Raw genomic sequence first — 22,686 nt, 5'->3', positions numbered from 1 at the left:
AAACTAACCTAACCTAACATAACCTAACCTAACATAACCTAACCTAACATAACCTAACCTAACATAACCTAACCTAACCTAACCTAACCTAACCTAACCTAACCTAATCTAACCTAACCTAACCTGAACCTAAAATATCCCAAACATAATCTAAACAAGTGTATGCGCCCCAAATATCAAATATAAAAACAACCATAAGTAATATGTGCTACCTTTTTTTTTTTTTTTTTTAAATCATTTGCGGTGAAAAATTTTGACGGCATCGTGTTCCCCACCTCGTTTACTATAGGAATCGACTATAAACTTTTAAAAATCCGTGGAGGCGTTATACTACCATTTGGCCAAATCAAATTTAAAAACTCACACCAAAAACATATTGGATTGATTTTAAAGTCTAGTGAATTAGGAAGATGCGAAAAATACTTATTTTGTATGTATATGTATTATTATGTATAATTTTCATCTAAAGCAAAGACCACAAAAAGCTGTAGGAAGTGAAATCCCCACATCGAACGTAAAAATTCAAATAAAACACAGAACGAGATATATTCTCTATTACAAATAAATGAATCTCTGATTACGATTATAATTTATAATTATTTAATACGTTTATAATTATTTAATACGTTAAGAAATTATCAAGACTCATCGAAACTAAAAAACATGAAAAACCAGGTATATATCAAAATTATGAGGTTTAATTTTGTGCGTTATGCGATACCTTAGGAATATGACTAATTTGAATCAAAAACAAAGGTTATTGAAAACCGTTCCCGAACATAAATTTGGGGCTGTTAAAAAGGTGTAAACTATAGCTGTTTTTAGAATAGTTGGCTGAACCTTCTCTGAACCTAGACTACATTTGACTGCAGACTCATCCCGCAAATTATTTAGCTAAAAAATCGATCTGCATTTTTCTGCTAAAGTTGATAAAGAGCTGCACTACAGCTGCTAGTTCAGCTTAACTGACTAAATCTAGCTGCAAAAGTTTTAAGTAGCCATATAGCTGCAGGTATTAAAATACTGTAAATTGAATGTTTCTTTGGACCATTTTCAAGTTATCTCTGTTAGATGGTTGGAAAAGCTTTGCAAATAAGTCAAATTGATGATACTACAACATGACTAAAATCAAACTGTGATGGTAGTCCATGCGATATGCCTTAATATAGATGCACTCAAGCTTAGTAGGAAGGAGTTTGCAAATCTCATTGACTGGAATATAACATCAAATACATCTGTAAGCAGCCCTTAAAATAAGATGCTGTATCTTAAAAACAGACTTTATGAAGCTGTGCTAAATTTCTGCACGTAATATCTGTCAGCCAATTAAAACGATCGGTATAGGGGCAAAAATAGGTTAAATCACATAAAGTTTCTTAATTAAAGCTTATCAGTATAAAGAAACTTCTATGTGATCTTGCGTCTTTTCGTTTACATGAGGGCCCTGAAAGGGATAGAACAACTATAACGGTGCTTCCAATGGGGCTTCAGTGATTAGCTGTAAGTGAGTTGCAAAAGGGCTGTAAGTAGACTGCAGTTTGGGTGGAGATACCTGTCAGTGGTCTTTAGCCGCTTTGGTTTATTGCATGTTTAAGTGCACTTGTACCAACGTGTATTACTTAATGCAATTAATTGTTACACGGAATACTGCAGTGCCCTAAGAATCCTGCAGAACAGACAAGTTTTCATTACATTCATTCATCCCATCTTAACCGGGCACTGGGTTTATAGTAAGGATTATTCTCCTTAAGTGAACTGGCAGTAGAAAGAGCTTCGGGGTGTTACACCTTAATAGAAAGCTCTCATAGGTGCTGTTTTGAACGTTTAAACTTTAATTCTGATATCAGAATAGTAAATTTTTCATTCTCATTCTAGAACATTTAAACTTAACCTCTATTATTAGGACATTAACAGAATATGGTTTAAAGACGGAAAATTAACGAGATATAGTTTAAAATCGGTACATTTCTGAATCATATTCTGAAAGCAGAACATTAGTTAAAGGGTCTGATAATAGAACATAACGGTTCCATGTCTAATTCCTGAACATTGTTGGTATAATCTAGCTTTATGGACAAACCATTTATGGTTAATTTTGACTCAATCGATTTTCAAACCATAATACACCTAAATTTAAACTATAAATAGTATGATGTTTTAGTTTAAACCATGAAGAGACCATTTTTAAACCTCTAGTTTTTACAGTGTGTAGCGAACTGAAAGTGGGCTGGAGCGATCATTAAGTAGAAATTGTACAATATATACATTGTATAGACTTTCCATTAAGGTATTGTAGAAAACAGTAGAATCACAATTCAAACGCCTTTACAAGATTTTCTGAAAACTTTAATAGAAAATTAGCAAAAATCGTATAGAAAGTTGTGGAAAATAAGTTAAAATAATTTATAAAATTTCTATAAAATATGCTTATAGAATATAAACATAACACTTCCAGGAAAACGCATGGTTTCTGTTTTATATAAAATCTATAATATGAAGATATAGAAAGTTTATAGATAAGTCTAAAGATAAATCAATTGAAATAGAGCCCCTTACGCACTACACTCTATTGAATTTTATATATTTTTATGGAAATTTCATAGAACATTTTCGTACGGGCAATAGTCAGTGAGAGGGCTTCAACTGGACTACAATTAGCAGAGGCAGCGCTGACCCCGATTCTGCTATATTTTAGCCAGCTGGTTACCGAGTTGCAGTTTTTTTATATATTGGATTCATTGCTGCACTATTACTGCCTGATAGCCCAAGCGCAGCGAAGAAGAAAATTATTCTGGTTTTTTTTGTAAGGCCCGTATCCTTTTTGCAAGCCCACATTTGACTGGTGTAAATATTACTTCCACTTTTGTGCATAGAAAAAATATAAAATAATTGGAGTTTTATTTTTACTTTTACTTTTGGCCCATTTTGGGTATAGAAAAATACGATTGAATTGAATTATCAGTGCGATTGTCAGTTCACGTAAGTACTTTTAATAAGTGATAATAGGATTCAAGTGTATTTATAGTCTAAAAAGTCTATCTGTTATATTTACGACTTAATACTGTTCTTTCCTAAGGAGAGTAATTGAATGTATAAAACGATAGCATTGAAAATTAAGAGCTAAAATTGAAAGTCGTTAAGGCTCGCCATAGAAATTTAAGGCGCGATAAAAGCCCGAAACCAGATTTTGAACATGTAGCTCGAAAACCAAAAAATCAAGGCTCGCACTGCCCATATATATAGTGCATTATATATCAAAAACCTTAGTTACGACACCTAACCATGTTTAACCAAAAGAAAAGTAATGAAAAAGCGTAAAAAAAGGTCCTCAAAGCGGATGTAGTAAGTCAAATTTAAACAGGAAATTTTATTTATCAGAAATATCAATTAAACGGGAAGATATCAAAAATACGAAGCTATTACAACTTCGTTATATGTTATCTCGAAAAATCGCATTATTTTCAGTAGAAGCAAAAAACATGAAAAACCGTTGGGTCAAAGGTCCCCGTAAAGGGCTTAAAATCCAAAATTAGACACAAAATTATAAAGAACCGTTGGAAAAAGGGTCCCCACAGCGGATGTAGTAAGTCAAATTTAATCTCAAATTTTATTTTTCACAAGTTTCAATTAAACAGGTAGACATCAAAAATACAAAGCTATTGCTACTGCGTTATACGAAAACTTAAGGAATGGTATTATTTCCAACTAATGCAAAAAACCTGAAAAACCGTTGGATGTTAAAATCCAAAATTAGACACAAAATGGTGTAAATTATAATTTTCAATTAAAATAGTATATATTAAAAATTTTAGATACGACACCTTACGAAATTTACTATTCACCTGAAAAATAGTGTAAAATGGGTGATTTTAAATTACAATTCAACAGGGATATATCGAAAATTGATTTTATTTACTTACAATGACTACTAAAAGGGCCGGATTAAGCAATTTTGCACCCGGGGCCGAGATAGTTTGCGCGATATAAACGGAACAGCAAATGTCCCTAAGGGGGAATAGTTAAACTCGATGCGCCCCCAACAAGCCTTGCACCCGGGGGCCAGTGCCCCCTTTCCCCCTTTAATCCGGCCCTGACTACTAATATTCATCATTAAGAAAAATAATGAAAAACCGTTTGAAAACTGAAATAAAAGAGATAGATAATAATAATAGTAGTAATCTAAGCTTTGTCTACGAAGGGATTTCCACACTAAGCCTGTGACTTATTTACAGGTGGGTCCCTTTACAACGCATAGAGGAGTGGTGGCTAGCCCTTTTCCCACAGCTAACCTACAGCGCCCTATACTTACTATTACCGTTAACCTCAGCAAGTTTTGATATCCGAGGCTCTTTTAAATTGTTGTACGATACCTTCGGAAATTATCCAATTTTTATCTAAAGCAAAACAAAAATCTATTGGAAGAAGGGTCTGTAAAAAAGGTGTAAATAGTCACAATTGGACAAAATATGGGATTTTATTAAACAGGTTTATATCAAAAATTCTAATCATTTTTTTGCGTTTAGTTGCGGAAGGTTTTTAACATTCATTAAAAGAAAAAAGACGAACAATGCCCATCTCGGGTATGAAAATTTGGACTTATTTTTAATTCTAATAAATTAAGGAGACGCAAAAAGTGTTAGTCAAGATAAGTCAAAAATTGTTGGAATTAAAATATTATAGATGTAATAAATCAAAGAAACACAAAATAGAATTTACTCTAAATATCAATTAAACAGGTATTTATCAAATTTATGATTTTTTAAGTGCAATATATAATATCTAGCTACATCCTAAATAAAAAAATATGAAAAACAAACCATTGGAACACTTCGCACTTTCTTAAGGAAGTAAAAAATTAGCATTGAAATGGGCTCTTTGAATAATTTAATATAAGAGGAAGTTGTTAAAAACCCTATTTTAAGTTTAATTAACGATGGCTTTCGTAAATATATCCTTCTAGCCTTTGTCATTCTTTAGAGTGTATTAGATTATAAATATTGAAATATATTATAAAAAAACGAGTTTTTCTTCGTAGTCCTTAAAAAAACTGTACATATAGAAAATCCTTGGCGACACTTTTTCAAACCCACAAAGGCGCAGAATATAGAAATTATTACTGTATTACAATTTGAATATAAGTTTAATCAATACGAGAAATTTGGTTTTAATTGCGTAGTTCAAGCATTCACTATGATTCGAAATTTTACAACAAAAACGTCTAACTCGCAAAAAACTATTCACCTCGTAATGTTAAGCTTCAAAGTGATTAAAATTACGATTTCGGATTCAGCATAAATAGAAAATCCCTGTGCTCTAACCTATTTTACTGTGGAAATGCATAAAAAACCTTTCTTTTAAAAAATAGTTCTGTACAAATTTAATTCTTGATTCGAATATCGAACCGAATTTTTTCCTCTCAATCCATTAAGCTATATTATATAATATTCACAAAATTCTATTTTTGGCTATAAAAAAATTCAAAATATTAATGCGGGAGTGAAAATGGATTCAAGCTGGATTGATATTTCTCTTTGCATGAGAAAACTCCCAATTTTTAGCTTCCACAATTCATTTTTTCTCTGGCGCGCGTTACGGTGAGCAAACGAGACGAGTTTATAGCCCTTTCGCCCCCCCCCCGTCCCGACCTTCTGAGTTGAGACTGAAGCTCGTTTATGTTTCTCTCTGCGCAAGCGCGACGCTTTAAACTTATCTTCCACAGACCGATTTAAAAAGGGGGTTTAAGCAGACAGAGTGTACCCCTTTCCGCCGACGTATTACCCCCTTTCTCACCGGATCTATCTCTCTATCATTCTACTGAGGACTGCGGCCCCCTTTGACGCCCCTTTTGATATCGGTCTATATTCGTTAAGTACCGTAGCATTGGCTTTATGCAGTTTTCGATTGTCATTAAATTATCTGAAACTTATTATAATATACACTGATCTTCACCATAACATGTGGGTGTCTGCTATTTGTCCCGCATTTTTTCGTTAAGCAAAATCCAGCACTGTGAATCTGGAGCTTTATGTTTTTAGTATATCTATAATGGAAAACGGCATAACTGTGTTCTGAAATATTTCCCACGATGTGTAGTACGTAGTTTCCAACCCATGGAGTTAAAAGAAAGGAATGGAGTCGGTAGGTCAGGGTTTGGTTTGGATAACAACTTCCAGTAAGAAATCGTGGCGCTAACAAGTCAGTAGGAATGTAGCAACCACAGTTTACTGGAAGGCAGTTTCCAAAAATCCTTAATTCTTGAATCCTTTTGGGTCTTCAGGTGTTTTTGTTAAACTGCGGAAGGCAGGGATCAGGAAAAGTTTCCATTCCTTACATTTTTTTGAGGTTGACTAGAGCAGTCGCATGAAAATTCGCTCCGCGTTCTCAATCGTTTTCCCAACTAAAATATTTCGGCCGGAAAGTATTTTATTTATTTAAAGCAGTCATTTAAATACATTATTAATTAACCGCGGGTTCTCAACGAAACAGCGCGGTACCCACTATGGCGGGAAAAAAGTCCACTTTAAATAAAAAATTGACGAGAAAGAACTGCCTAATATGTAAAAAATATATATCAACAACGCAGCCAAAGATCCCATGTGCGGTTTGTAACGAAATTTCGCACGCTTTATGTATCGGAGCTAGAACCCCTGAAGAAATTGAACTATACTACAATGGACAGCAAAGTAAGCATAAATGTAAGACTTGTATCATGAACAGGAACGATGCCTCCCTAATCCAAAGCCCATTAGTAAACCATGAATCTGAAAGTGAGGCCGACGAAGACGATAGCGTCAACGAAGATATCCTTACCATTAGTGACCTAATAGATAATTTTAATGAGTACTTCAGGGAAGACAGTCTACACCGATCAAAAGGGAACGTAATAGACAATGTTATGACCTCCATGTCACTTTTGGTTGAAACAGTTGCTGAACTCCAGAAGGAAATTAAAAATCTTAGAGAACAAAATGCAATGATAGTAAGACAAAATGCGGAAATTCTTGCCCGTAACATTCAACCACCCAATACAACTCCCACTTTGACCTCCATTGGACGTATCAATTCAATCGATAAACCCCGTGAATTTTCCGGTATGCTCAAGCATACTAAAAAACAAGGTGTTTCCCACTCTAACGAACCTACTCGGACTAACAGAGACAACAAACGCGTTCAGTTAGGTACAAAAAAATCAACCGCAATCAAAGCCGTCACAAGACCTATTAATCAACCCAAGAAAAAAGCATTGTTCGTCTCTAGACTACCCGTTGACACCACAGCTGACCAACTGAAAGAACTAATTACACTCGACACGAACCTAAAAACAGTCGACTGCATAAAACTCAACACACGTGTAAAAGGCAAATACTCCTCCTTCTATATTACCTCAAGCGACGAAGAATTTACAGAGCTAAGCAATCCAGGAAATTTTCCCGAATTCTCCATACTAACCGAGTTTCGTGGCCCCCTGCACGAAAATCAAAAATTTAAAAGCCCTTGCGAAGTAGTTGGAACAAATGACGATAATATGGGAGTAAACATCTAGGCACATCCTATCCATGATGAAACACGCAACCCACGCTAACATATATTACCAGAATACTAGGGGACTACGCACTAAAGCAGACACCTTTTTAAATAACTTAACTGACACCGATTTTGATATCTTATGCCTAACGGAAACATGGTTAAACAATGCCCATAGCAGCACAAACTATTTCACTACTGACTATTCAGTCTTCCGGTCTGACCGCACATCGCGCAATATGGGGGGTGGTGTGCTTATAGCAATTAAAAACAAAATAAAAGCCCTCAGACGACCGGACCTAGAATTTGATTACGAAGCTGTTTGGTTGGAAGTACGACTAAACAACCAGAAAAATTTACTTCTAGGCTGCATATATCTCCCTCCCAACGAAACCATATCTACCTATGCAGAACTGAACATTAAAATCCAACAAACCCTACTTATATTTAAGGGCGACATTATAATCTTGGGTGATTTCAACTTGCCAGGCGTAAACTGGACAACCTCAAATCTAGCTCAATGTGGTTATTACGTGAAAAATAAAGCAATACCTATTCTTGAATTACTGCACATAAACAACCTGGAGCAGCTAAATTCCAATATAAACTCTAGTGGTAATATTCTAGACCTTTGTTTATCTAATACACGAAACTGCACCATCAAGCATACTCCCAACCATTCACTGGTACCTATGGACAAATTTCATCCAACCTTTACGGTGGAATATAGACCCAACCAACCAATCGAACAAATAACCGCTAACAATCCCCGCGGCTTCAATTATAAAGGCGGCAACTACCTCAAACTGTATAACACAATCAAAAGTGTCGATTGGGCCCCAATCTTAGAATCGAAAGACCTCGATTTTTGTGTAAATTTCATTACTACGAATATTAAAACTGCAATGAAGGAAAATATCCCCTTGCATCCAAATCCAAACAAAATCCCCGCAGGCAAATATCCAAGCTGGTACTCTCGGGAATTGATCAAAACCATTAGGCAGAAGAACTACTTCCATAAAAAAACCAAAAGAACTAAAAACCCGATTGACCTATTGAAATACCGAGATGCTCGTAGGAAAGTAAAAACCTTGATCAAACGTGATAAGCGTGAACACGCCAAATCACTCTGCGATAGTATTAAAGATAATCCTAAAGTGTTTTGGTCACACGTTCGCAAGAAGTCAAAAGACCCAAGGCAAAGCATAATCCTCAAAAAAGGGGACCAAATTCTCGTAAACGAGGACGAAATAGCCAACGAATTTAGCCACGCCTTTTCAAACATCGCAAGCGACAATTCCCATGCCTTTGATTTTTCACCCAATGATAAAATCTGCCGCGCTTTCTTTGACCGCGAAATAACCGCACAATCAAATCAATTAAATCAAAACTATCATCCGGGGCCGATGGAATACCTAACTTTATAATTAAAGGCTGCAGAGACTTACTCACGCCCATTCTCACCTACGTCTTCAACTTATCCACATCACAGGGCACTTTTCCAAATTCATGGAAAGAGGCCCTAGTGTCCCCTATTCACAAGAAGGGTTTTAAAGGAGACTCAGCAAATTACCGACCTATCTCCCTTTTAAATTGTCTTAGTATGATCCTTGATAAAATAATGAATAAGAAATTATATTCATGGTTCAAGGTTAATCTACCAGACAACCAACATGGATTCGTGTTTGGGAGAACAGTAGAAACAAATCTCCTAAGCACACTAGAATACATAGCACCTACCTTTGAAACGCGCGGGCAGGTCGACATTCTATACGTAGACCTGGCCAAAGCATTTGACAGGGTCTCACACCGAGTTCTAATCCAGAAACTGAACTACTACGGTCTATCGGGAAACCTTCTAAATTGGACTATAAGTTACCTCAATGGAAGGAGTAACACTTTAAAAATCAACGGCAGCGTAACGAACGTGACGTACAAGGTTACCTGTGGGGTCCCTCAAGGATCATCACTGGGGCCCCTATTATTTAATATCTATACCTCCGACCTACCTTCCCAAATTCGAGATTCCAAAACTCTCCTGTTCGCTGATGACAGTAAACTAGGACGCCACATAAGCTCCGATCATGACTGTCAGAAACTGGAAATAGATCTCAAACGACTCAATGAATGGTGCACCATTAACAACATTCCCATTAATGAAGATAAAACTTCTGTTGTATCCTTTTCGCGAAAGAAAAGCCGTGTCACCTACCATTATACTTTAAATGGAAAGCCTATCAAAAGGACTCCAGTCATAAGAGACCTGGGAGTTATATTCACCGATAATTTACTATTTAACAACCATGTTAAGAACACCTCCTCAGACTGTTTAAGAATTCTATATTTAAGCCTAAATATTGCAAAAAATATAAATTCGTCCTCGTGTTTCAAAAAATTATATTTATCACTAGTTAAACCGAAGATACTATTCGGAGCTGTTGTTTTTAGCGGAATTAGCAACCACCAGCTTTGTAAACTAGAAGGAGTTCAAAAGAAATTCGCGTACCTATATAATTATTACTTTATGCAAAAAATACCTTACAAATACAAAAATGTTCTAAAAATATTGAAACTAGACACAATTAAAGACACCTTTATTAAGTTAGACCTTATATTTATTCAAAAAATCATTTCTAACCAAATTGACTGTAAAGAACTGCTGGAAAAAATTAACTTCAATATTCCCTTTGCTAAAACCAGAATAAGAGGAAACCAAACCTTTAAACCGGAATTGAGTTCAATACTACCGATGAGTAGAATCATGGAAAACTTCAACATTTATGGACACTGCCTTGACCCATACAACGCGGCTAAATTAAGCGCCAAGATAATAACCTTAGACAAACGAAACTAGAACCATGACTCCTATATTCCCACCCCAATTCTAATTTAATTTACCCTCATCCCTAACGATGTGTATTTACACTGATACCGAAGCAGTTGTGTAAAAACTTGTAGGTCATTTTTTGTACTGTTTTTTTACACATTAAACACTATTTTATTTATTTATATTATTTATTCCAACGGACCTTAAGCATAAGCATTCATATGGATGAATAAAAGTTAACTTGATTGTCGTGTTAAAGATTGTCGTGTATAGTATTATTCAAAAAAACCTTTACTTGAAATTTAAAATTTACACCATTTTGTGTCTAATTTTGGGTTTTTTAACCCTTTACGGGGACCTTTGAGCCAACGGTTTTTCATGTTTTTTGCTTCTAGTGAAAATAATGCGATTTATCTAGATATCGTAGAACGAAGTAGAAATATCTTCGTGTTTTTGATTTCCTTCTGTTAAATTGAAATCTGTAGTAAATCACATTTTGTGTTTAAATTTGAATTACTACATCCGCTATGGGGACCCCATTCCCAACATTTTTTTATTATCTTTCATATGGATGAATAAAAGTTAACTTCGAAGGTTGTCGTGTATAGTATTATTCATAAAAAACCTTTTACTTGAAATTTAAAATTTACTCCATTTTGTGTCTAATTTTGGATTTTTTAACCCTTTACGGGGACCTTTGAGCCAACGGTTTTTCATGTTTTTTGCTTCTACTGAAAATAATGCGATTTATCTAGATATCGTAGAACGAAGTAGAAATATCTTCGTGATTTTGATTTCCTTCTGTTAAATTGAAATCTGTAGTAAATCACATTTAGTGTTTAAGTTTGAAATAATACATCCGCTATGGGGACCCCATTCCCAACATTTTTTTATTATCTTTCATATGGATGAATAAAAGTTACCTTCGAAGGTTGTCGTGTTCAAAAAAAACCTTTTACTTGAAATTTAAAATTTACACCATTTTGTGTCTAATTTTGGGTTTTTTAACCCTTTACGGGGACCTTTGAGCCAACGGTTTTTCATGTTTTTTGCTTCTACTGAAAATAATGCGATTTATCTAGATATCGTAGAACGAAGTAGAAATATCTTCGTGTTTTTGATTTCCTTCTGTTAAATTGAAATCTGTAGTAAATCACATTTTGTGTTTAAGTTTGAAATAATACATCCGCTATGGGGACCCCATTCCCAACATTTTTTTATTATCTTTCATATGGATGAATAAAAGTTAACTTCGAAGGTTGTCGTGTATAGTATTATTCATAAAAAACCTTTTACTTGAAATTTAAAATTTACTCCATTTTGTGTCTAATTTTGGATTTTTTAACCCTTTACGGGGACCTTTGAGCCAACGGTTTTTCATGTTTTTTGCTTCTACTGAAAATAATGCGATTTATCTAGATATCGTAGAACGAAGTAGAAATATCTTCGTGTTTTTGATTTCCTTCTGTTAAATTGAAATCTGTAGTAAATCACATTTTGTGTTTAAGTTTGAAATAATACATCCGCTATGGGGACCCCATTCCCAACATTTTTTTATTATCTTTCATATGGATGAATAAAAGTTACCTTCGAAGGTTGTCGTGTTCAAAAAAAACCTTTTACTTGAAATTTAAAATTTACACCATTTTGTGTCTAATTTTGGGTTTTTTAACCCTTTACGGGGACCTTTGAGCCAACGGTTTTTCATGTTTTTTGCTTCTACTGAAAATAATGCGATTTATCTAGATATCGTAGAACGAAGTAGAAATATCTTCGTGTTTTTGATTTCCTTCTGTTAAATTGAAATCTGTAGTAAATCACATTTTGTGTTTAAGTTTGAAATAATACATCCGCTATGGGGACCCCATTCCCATCATTTTTTTATTATCTTTCATATGGATGAATAAAAGTTAACTTCGAAGGTTTTCGTGTTTAGTATTATTCAAAAAAAACCTTTTACTTGAAATTTAAAATTTACACCATTTTGTGTCTAATTTTGGATTTTTAAACCCTTTACGGGGACCTTTGAGCCAACGGTTTTTCATGTTTTTTGCTTCTAGTGAAAATAAAGCGATTTATCTAGATATCGTAGAACGAAATAGAAATATCTTCGTGTTTTTGATTTCCTTCTGTTAAATTGCAATCTGTAGTAAATCACATTTTGTGTTTAAATTTGAATTACTACATCCGCTATGGGGACCCCATTCCCAACATTTTTTTATTATCTTTCATATGGATGAATAAAAGTTAACTTCGAAGGTTGTCGTGTATAGTATTATTCATAAAAAACCTTTTACTTGAAATTTAAAATTTACTCCATTTTGTGTCTAATTTTGGATTTTTTAACCCTTTACGGGGACCTTTGAGCCAACGGTTTTTCATGTTTTTTGCTTCTACTGAAAATAATGCGATTTATCTAGATATCGTAGAACGAAGTAGAAATATCTTCGTGTTTTTGATTTCCTTCTGTTAAATTGAAATCTGTAGTAAATCACATTTTGTGTTTAAGTTTGAAATAATACATCCGCTATGGGGACCCCATTCCCAACATTTTTTTATTATCTTTCATATGGATGAATAAAAGTTACCTTCGAAGGTTGTCGTGTTCAAAAAAAACCTTTTACTTGAAATTTAAAATTTACACCATTTTGTGTCTAATTTTGGGTTTTTTAACCCTTTACGGGGACCTTTGAGCCAACGGTTTTTCATGTTTTTTGCTTCTACTGAAAATAATGCGATTTATCTAGATATCGTAGAACGAAGTAGAAATATCTTCGTGTTTTTGATTTCCTTCTGTTAAATTGAAATCTGTAGTAAATCACATTTTGTGTTTAAGTTTGAAATAATACATCCGCTATGGGGACCCCATTCCCAACATTTTTTTATTATCTTTCATATGGATGAATAAAAGTTACCTTCGAAGGTTGTCGTGTTCAAAAAAAACCTTTTACTTGAAATTTAAAATTTACACCATTTTGTGTCTAATTTAGGATTTTAAACCCTTTACGGGGACCTTTGAGCCAACGGATTTTCATGTTTTTTGCTTCTAGTGAAAATAATGCGATTTATCTAGATAACGTATAACGAAGTAGAAATATCTTCGTCTTTTTGATTTCCTTCTGTTAAATTGAAATCTGTAGTAAATCACATTTTGTGTTTAAATTTGAATTACTACATCCGCTATGGGGACCCCATTCCCAACATTTTTTTATTATCTTTCATATGGATGAATAAAAGTTAACTTCGAAGGTTGTCGTGTTCAAAAAAACCTTTTACTTGAAATTTAAAATTTACACCATTTTGTGTCTAATTTTGGATTTTTTAACCCTTTACGGGGACCTTTGAGCCAACGGTTTTTCATGTTTTTTGCTTCTACTGAAAATAATGCGATTTATCTAGATATCGTAGAACGAAGTAGAAATATCTTCGTGTTTTTGATTTCCTTCTGTTAAATTGAAATCTGTAGTAAATCACATTTTGTGTTTAAGTTTGAAATAATACATCCGCTATGGGGACCCCATTCCCATCATTTTTTTATTATCTTTCATATGGATGAATAAAAGTTAACTTCGAAGGTTGTCGTGTATAGTATTATTCATAAAAAACCTTTTACTTGAAATTTAAAATTTACACCATTTTGTGTCTAATTTAGGATTTTAAACCCTTCACGGGGACCTTTGAGCCAACGGTTTTTCATGTTTTTTGCTTCTAGTGAAAATAATGCGATTTATCTAGATATCGTATAACGAAGTAGAAATATCTTCGTCTTTTTGATGTCTTTCTGTTAAATTGAAATTTGTAGTAAATCACATTTTGTGTTTAAATTTGAATTACTATTTCCGCTATGGGGACCCTATTGCCAACATTTTTTTATTATCTTTCATATGGATGAATAAAAGTTAACTTCGAAGGTTTTCGTGTTTAGTATTATTCAAAAAAAACCTTTTACTTGAAATTTAAAATTTACACCATTTTGTGTCTAATTTTGGATTTTTAAACCCTTTACGGGGACCTTTGAGCCAACGGTTTTTCATGTTTTTTGCTTCTAGTGAAAATAAAGCGATTTATCTAGATATCGTAGAACGAAATAGAAATATCTTCGTCTTTTTGATTTCCTTCTGTTAAATTGCAATCTGTAGTAAATCACATTTTGTGTTTAAATTTGAATTACTACATCCGCTATGGGGACCCCATTCCCAACATTTTTTTATTATCTTTCATATGGATGAATAAAAGTTAACTTCGAAGGTTGTCGTGTTCAAAAAAAACCTTTTACTTGAAATTTAAAATTTACACCATTTTGTGTCTAATTTTGGATTTTTTAACCCTTTACGGGGACCTTTGAGCCAACGGTTTTTCATGTTTTTTGCTTCTACTGAAAATAATGCGATTTATCTAGATATCGTAGAACGAAGTAGAAATATCTTCGTGTTTTTGATTTCCTTCTGTTAAATTGAAATCTGTAGTAAATCACATTTTGTGTTTAAGTTTGAAATAATACATCCGCTATGGGGACCCCATTCCCATCATTTTTTTATTATCTTTCATATGGATGAATAAAAGTTAACTTCGAAGGTTTTCGTGTTTAGTATTATTCAAAAAAAACCTTTTACTTGAAATTTAAAATTTACACCATTTTGTGTCTAATTTTGGATTTTTAAACCCTTTACGGGGACCTTTGAGCCAACGGTTTTTCATGTTTTTTGCTTCTAGTGAAAATAAAGCGATTTATCTAGATATCGTAGAACGAAATAGAAATATCTTCGTCTTTTTGATTTCCTTCTGTTAAATTGCAATCTGTAGTAAATCACATTTTGTGTTTAAATTTGAATTACTACATCCGCTATGGGGACCCCATTACCAACATTTTTTATTATCTTTCATATGGATGAATAAAAGTTACCTTCGAAGGTTGTCGTGTTCAAAAAAAACCTTTTACTTGAAATTTAAAATTTACACCATTTTGTGTCTAATTTTGGATTTTTTAACCCTTTACGGGGACCTTTGAGCCAACGGTTTTTCATGTTTTTTGCTTCTACTGAAAATAATGCGATTTATCTAGATATCGTAGAACGAAGTAGAAATATCTTCGTGTTTTTGATTTCCTTCTGTTAAATTGAAATCTGTAGTAAATCACATTTTGTGTTTAAGTTTGAAATAATACATCCGCTATGGGGACCCCATTCCCATCATTTTTTTATTATCTTTCATATGGATGAATAAAAGTTAACTTCGAAGGTTGTCGTGTATAGTATTATTCATAAAAAACCTTTTACTTGAAATTTAAAATTTACACCATTTTGTGTCTAATTTAGGATTTTAAACCCTTTACGGGGACCTTTGAGCCAACGGTTTTTCATGTTTTTTGCTTCTAGTGAAAATAATGCGATTTATCTAGATATCGTATAACGAAGTAGAAATATCTTCGTCTTTTTGATGTCTTTCTGTTAAATTGAAATTTGTAGTAAATCACATTTTGTGTTTAAATTTGAATTACTACATCCGCTATGGGACCCCATTGCCAACATTTTTTTATTATCTTTCATATGGATGAATAAAAGTTAACTTCGAAGGTTTTCGTGTTTAGTATTATTCAAAAAAAAACCTTTTACTTGAAATTTAAAATTTACACCATTTTGTGTCTAATTTTGGATTTTTAAACCCTTTACGGGGACCTTTGAGCCAACGGTTTTTCATGTTTTTTGCTTCTAATGAAAATAATGCGATTTATCTAGATATCGTAGAACGAAGTAGAAATATCTTCGTCTTTTTGATTTCCTTCTGTTAAATTGAAATCTGTAGTAAATCACATTTTGTGTTTAAATTTGAATTACTACATCCGCTATGGGGACCCCATTCCCAACATTTTTTATTATCTTTCATATGGATGAATAAAAGTTACCTTCGAAGGTTGTCGTGTTCAAAAAAAAAACCTTTTACTTGAAATTTAAAATTTACACCATTTTGTGTCTAATTTTGGATTTTTAACCCTTTACGGGGACCTTTGAGCCAACGGTTTTTCATGTTTTTTGCTTCTACTGAAAATAATGCGATTTATCTAGATATCGTAGAACGAAGTAGAAATATCTTCGTGTTTTTGATTTCCTTCTGTTAAATTGAAATCTGTAGTAAATCACATTTTGTGTTTAAGTTTGAAATAATACATCCGCTATGGGGACCCCATTCCCAACATTTTTTTATTATCTTTCATATGGATGAATAAAAGTTACCTTCGAAGGTTGTCGTGTTCAAAAAAAAAACCTTTTACTTGAAATTTAAAATTTACACCATTTTGTGTCTAATTTTGGGTTTTTTAACCCTTTACGGGGACCTTTGAGCCAACGGTTTTTCATGTTTTTGCTTCTACTGAAAATAATGCGATTTATCTAGATATCGTAGAACGAAGTAGAAATATCTTCGTGTTTTTGATTTCCTTCTGTTAAATTGAAATCTGTAGTAAATCACATTTTGTGTTTAAATTTGAATTACTACATCCGCTATGGGGACCCCATTCCCAACATTTTTTTATTATCTTTCATATGGATGAATAAAAGTTACCTTCGAAGGTTGTCGTGTTCAAAAAAAAACCTTTTACTTGAAATTTAAAATTTACACCATTTTGTGTCTAATTTTGGATTTTTAACCCTTTACGGGGACCTTTGAGCCAACGGTTTTTCATGTTTTTTGCTTCTACTGAAAATAATGCGATTTATCTAGATATCGTAGAACGAAGTAGAAATATCTTCGTGTTTTTGATTTCCTTCTGTTAAATTGAAATCTGTAGTAAATCACATTTTGTGTTTAAGTTTGAAATAATACATCCGCTATGGGGACCCCATTCCCAACATTTTTTTATTATCTTTCATATGGATGAATAAAAGTTACCTTCGAAGGTTGTCGTGTTCAAAAAAAAAACCTTTTACTTGAAATTTAAAATTTACACCATTTTGTGTCTAATTTTGGGTTTTTTAACCCTTTACGGGGACCTTTGAGCCAACGGTTTTTCATGTTTTTGCTTCTACTGAAAATAATGCGATTTATCTAGATATCGTAGAACGAAGTAGAAATATCTTCGTGTTTTTGATTTCCTTCTGTTAAATTGAAATCTGTAGTAAATCACATTTTGTGTTTAAATTTGAATTACTACATCCGCTATGGGGACCCCATTCCCAACATTTTTTTATTATCTTTCATATGGATGAATAAAAGTTAACTTCGAAGGTTGTCGTGTATAGTATTATTCAAAAAAACCTTTTACTTGAAATTTAAAATTTACACCATTTTGTGTCTAATTTTGGATTTTTAAACCCTTTACGGGGACCTTTGAGCCAACGGTTTTTCATGTTTTTTGCTTCTAGTGAAAATAATGCGATTTATCTAGATATCGTAGAACGAAGTAGAAATATCTTCGTGTTTTTGATTTCCTTCTGTTAAATTGAAATCTGTAGTAAATCACATTTTGTGTTTAAGTTTGAAATAATACATCCGCTATGGGGACCCCATTCCCAACATATTTTTATTATCTTTCATATGGATGAATAAAAGTTAACTTCGAAGGTTGTCGTGTATAGTATTATTCATAAAAAACCTTTTACTTGAATTTTATAATTTACCCCATTTTGTGTCTAATTTTTGATTAGTAAATTTGAATTAGTAAAGTTCGTAAGATATCGTACAAAGCACTAAAAATAATTTTTATTTTTAATAGGGCCTATATATTTTTTAATTGTTTCTAAAATTGAATTTTACCACCCTCTATGAGGCCATTGTTCCAACCTTCTTTAATGATTTTTGTTCTTGATGAAAATTTTGATATATACCATTTTAATTGAATTTTATTTGACATTTGGTAGGTGGATCATTGTTCCAAGTTTTAAGTTTTTAAGAGTTTGTTTCTTGAGGTTTTGTATTACTATTTATGATTTTTCTAAATTTATACAAGTATTATTTTTAAGTTTTCAAAATGAATCTTGACAATATCAGCTGCTTGATTACGGCTTGTTCTTATCGTATTAACGTATTAAATTCCGTTTCCTTTTGAATTGAGACATTTTGTTACCCATAACTCAAGCTTAGAGAATATAAGTGCATTGCTATTCTTACGGGGACAAAGTTAACCGGAAATACGTCATAGATTTTGGTCCCCATAAAGAATGTAAAGAAAATTATGTAAAAGTTTCTTTTAAAAATATTTGGAATTCATTTTAAGATGCAATTTGAAACAAGTCATAAAAGTGAAATATATTTTCGATTTTACGATAAAAGCGGAGGAGATATTGCGTTTTCTAAATGTCCCCGTAAGTGACTTTTTAAACTCGGTCCTCATAAGCAATGTAGGACATGTATGGGTGTGTGTGTGTGTGTGTCAGGCTGTTGTTATTGACTTACACCCCAGGGGACCGCGTTCGCAGTTTCCGAATCGAAGCAAATGTGTTCGCCATTTCCGGACCGCATTCACAGTTCCCGGAAAATTCAAAACTTGAGGCTATCCACAACTATTTCATCTGACTAGTCAATTGTCCATTCCACATGAACACCAATCTGTATTCACTGGCTTCTAACACCACCACCTTCTGGGCGTTGCTTTTGTCCATCCCACAAAGACACCAGTCTGTACTTACTGGCTTCTAACACCACCATCTTCTGGTCTTTGTTTTTGTCCATCCCACATGGACACCAGTCTGTACACCTGGCTTCTACACCACCATCTTCTCGTCTTTGTTTTTGTCCATCCCACATGGACACCAGTCTGTACACCTGGCTTCTACACCACCATCTTCTGGTCATTGTTTTTGTCCATCCCACATGGACACCAGTCTGTACACCTGGCTTCTACACCACCATCTTCTGGACATTGTTTTTGTCCATCCCTCATGGACACCAGTCTGTACACCTGGCTTCTACACCACCATCTTCTGGTCATAGTTTTTGTCCATCCCACATGGACACCAGTCTGTACACCTGGCTTCTACACCACCATCTTCTGGTCATAGTTTTTGTCCATCCCACATGGACACCAGTCTGTACACCTGGCTTCTACACCACCATCTTCTGGTCATAGTTTTTGTCCATCCCACATGGACACCAGTCTGCACACCTGGCTTCTACTCCATCATCATCCTTAAGGTTAAGACATACGCGGTGATCGGCCAGGGTTACGAGAAACGTCCGGCCTCCCAATGGCGGGGCTTCCACCAAAGGTTCACGCAATTGCGCTGTTCTTATCCATAGCTGCGATTCGAAATCCTTATATACTACCTATTAGAATAAGGTGAAGCAACCGGCGTATGCTTCATTTTAAACGCCAATATTAGTCAAGTCTCTCAAGAATGTTTAATTGTTCTTTATCAAGACGATGTAACGCTCAATAAGGCGAACAACTAACGAAGAAAATATTTAATATTAATTATATTTATTTTAATATTTAAGATAATCTTGTTTCTAAACTCAAAATTAAAACGGAAAGAGTTAAAAAGCAGTCTATTTTTTTGTCTGTGTGTGTCTGTCCGTTGTCACACTAGTGCGCCGAGTTAGCAGTTCGCTTTGTTTTGATGTGTTAAGAAATCCTACAGAACCTTAATATTCACTTTTTCATAATATAAAGTGAATATGTGGAAATCTTTTTCGTAATTACGATGCATTTAGTACTTTTGTAGCTTTAAAGCTCTGTTTCATTTTGATATTCCAAGAATGTTTTTTAATATTGTTATTTGAAATGGATGTTTATATATTACTTAAGCTATACTACATCTGTTTATAGCATAATCCTTTCTATAGTGATTTCAAAACGAACGCAACGATATTGGTCAAATGTACTTTTATTTGTCAATAGGCCTAGTGAACCAAAAAGTAAACGCTTGGTTTTCGTTTCTGTAATGCAGAGACATTAACGGTTCAGAGTGAGCCGAAAGTTAAATACACTGTTAAATAATTAGGCTTAGATTTTAAAATCATGGTGGATATCTGGGCCGCGTTCAGCAGAGCTCAGCGCTGTTAGCAGTGTCGTACAGGACTGGATTTTGCTTATGAATTTGACGTCACGGTGCTCAGCGCTGAGCCAGCGCGGTCTTCAAAGAAAATAGTCGGGTTTTGGGAAAACGTGACGTAAAACGCGTAGTTCTCAGCTTGGCGAAAAAACATGGAGGAATTAATACAAATAGCTCTTGCTGATTCTGATGGGACTATAGCTATTTAATTGGCGTGAAACCATTTGATGACGCGAGAATTTTAAGAGACATGTTACTTTCTAATTTTAATTATAAAAGACGTTGTTATCTATCTCTTTAAATATGTTATCATACAATTTTTGTTAAGCCTTGGTACCTTGCACGCTTTATTGCGCTAGCGTCATTTTTAAAACACCGATGACCGGAAAAAAGCTATGACGACAGATCTCACCGGTAACCGTTTTCCAAAATCCGCTGTCATTTTGGGGAGCTCTGCTGGACGCAGCCCAGACCAGTGAAAGGTCTGATCGTAATCGGATTATAGCTTCGTGTTTTCATGCTATTTATGGTGCGCATTTACTTCCAGTGTGTGTAGCCACAAATAAGCTTTGGTGTTATGTAACGTTAACAGTCATGTTGACAAACTAAGAAAATCGTTGAGGTGAAACGAGAGGATAGTGTTTACATGGCAACCCTGTTGTGAATATGGCTTTGAACATAGAGGGTATACAGTTGAGGAGTAGAAAATTCGGCCTTTACAAAAACGTAAAGGTAATATCCCTCCAAAGGTTTAGCTCTTCATTTCCCGTTTTTCCCCCATCGGATGATTTTAATGTGTACAAGTATATCCTTATTGGATGTAAAATGTCGTCTGATTTACAGTATACTTGCTATGCTTTGTATACTGCTTTAATATTTTATAAATTTTAACTTCAGTATTTGTTCTTAAAAAAAGAAACATTTCCATATCTAGGTAAGTAAGTTTGTAAGTAGTCCTCCTCGGAGAGGTAATATTTTGGTTTTCCCAACTTGTATTTATTTGTACTAGTAAAGTTAAACATCGAGAATTGTGTTTTACGTTTGCTCGATATATTTAAAGCGAGAGAGAGAGGATTATAATATTGCCTTAATTTAAATGGACGGTTTAATACTCCCTTCAAAATTCCTGTCACCCGTCGAGACTCGACAATAAGGATTTCACGCTTTTTATCCCGCTCCACGGCTCCCCTATTGCAAAATTCAAAGAAATCCAGGGGAATTTTTAAGAAGCAAAAGGAAATATATACCTACGTTATATTTAGAATGGTTTAAGGCGGTATTTATTATTGGAACTTAAGTCTATTTCTCCAAAAACCGAGAAGAGTTTTAAAAGAAGGTACTAGCTTGGGGCCTCAGATATTACAATTATAACGTATGTAAAGGATTTAAGGGTTATAATTTTTTGTTAGGGCATCGAGGGGCTATTCACTCTGATATTCAGTACTTATTTTAATGGGTGTTTTCTGGTAGTAGCGCATCGAGGGGCTATTCACTAAATTTTTTTCTGTACGCCGTCGCCTGTTAAGTACGGTACGATGTGGCTACTATTACGAGCCCTTGGGTCGCCTTGTTTTCTTTAACATTACGGGAGGGTATCAGTTCTTATCTAAAAGGGCCTACTGGCCCTCTAGAATAGGATTTTTTTGTTTAATGATGCATAAAATAATTTTAAAAATAAATACTGAGCTTGCCAGGACTCGAATCTGGAATATTCGGCTCCGTATAGGCAGAAGCGTTAATCGTTGCGATCTAGGCAGGACTCGAACCGAATCTTCTGCTTTGAATGCAGACGCGTTAGCGATTACGTCACAAGCCCATACTTTATTACAAAAAACTTATCCAAACATTGTTATTTAAAAATTTTCTTTTCTATAATATACTAAGAATCTTCATTAAAAATAGACAACGAGCTTCTCAGGACTCAAACCTGGAATCTTCTGCGTCGAATGCGAACGCTTTATCCATTACGGCACACGCCCGTACATTGTAATACAAAATATCTTATCCAAACATTGAAGAAAAAAGTGTGGCGTATAAACCAAATGGGGGTCAACAAGGGGGCTCGTAGGGACCAGAGTGGCGTATGCTGCCGTATTATTCTCTGACGTAATATTCAAAGCACCAGAGAATTTTTTAACCACGACACAATGTTTACACTGTCCGATTATCGTTTTCAGGCGATCATGTTGCTTCTGAAGCTTTTCTTCAACAGGGAAGTTGAAATAATGAAGGATACCCTTCTCGTACCATGATAAGTCGTTGCAATTACGAAACGCGTTAGACTCATATTGTTCCTGGGTTGTAACTTCCTCTCGAGTTTCAAACACAAATGTTTAATAGTTTACAAAA

The 22,686-nt window shown here is 34.1% G+C and overlaps 1 protein-coding gene across 1 annotated transcript; it reads left to right on the top strand.

Moving 5' to 3' along the window:
• The first annotated feature begins 7,559 nt into the window (after positions 1-7,559).
• LOC149635067 (uncharacterized) lies at positions 7,560-8,951 on the top strand. The gene has a single exon (XM_089850932.1). It carries the CDS (start codon positions 7,560-7,562, stop codon positions 8,949-8,951), a length of 1,392 nt encoding a protein of 463 aa, XP_089707058.1.
• The last annotated feature ends 13,735 nt before the right edge of the window (positions 8,952-22,686 follow it).

This window comes from Phalangium opilio, unplaced genomic scaffold (genome assembly GCF_054372755.1).
Source record: "Phalangium opilio isolate 3A_F unplaced genomic scaffold, DU_Popi_V2 ptg000095l_1, whole genome shotgun sequence".
NCBI lineage: Eukaryota > Metazoa > Arthropoda > Arachnida > Opiliones > Phalangiidae > Phalangium > Phalangium opilio.
Note: the sequence above shows the minus strand (reverse complement) of the source record. Positions and strands in the feature narration are given on the sequence as shown.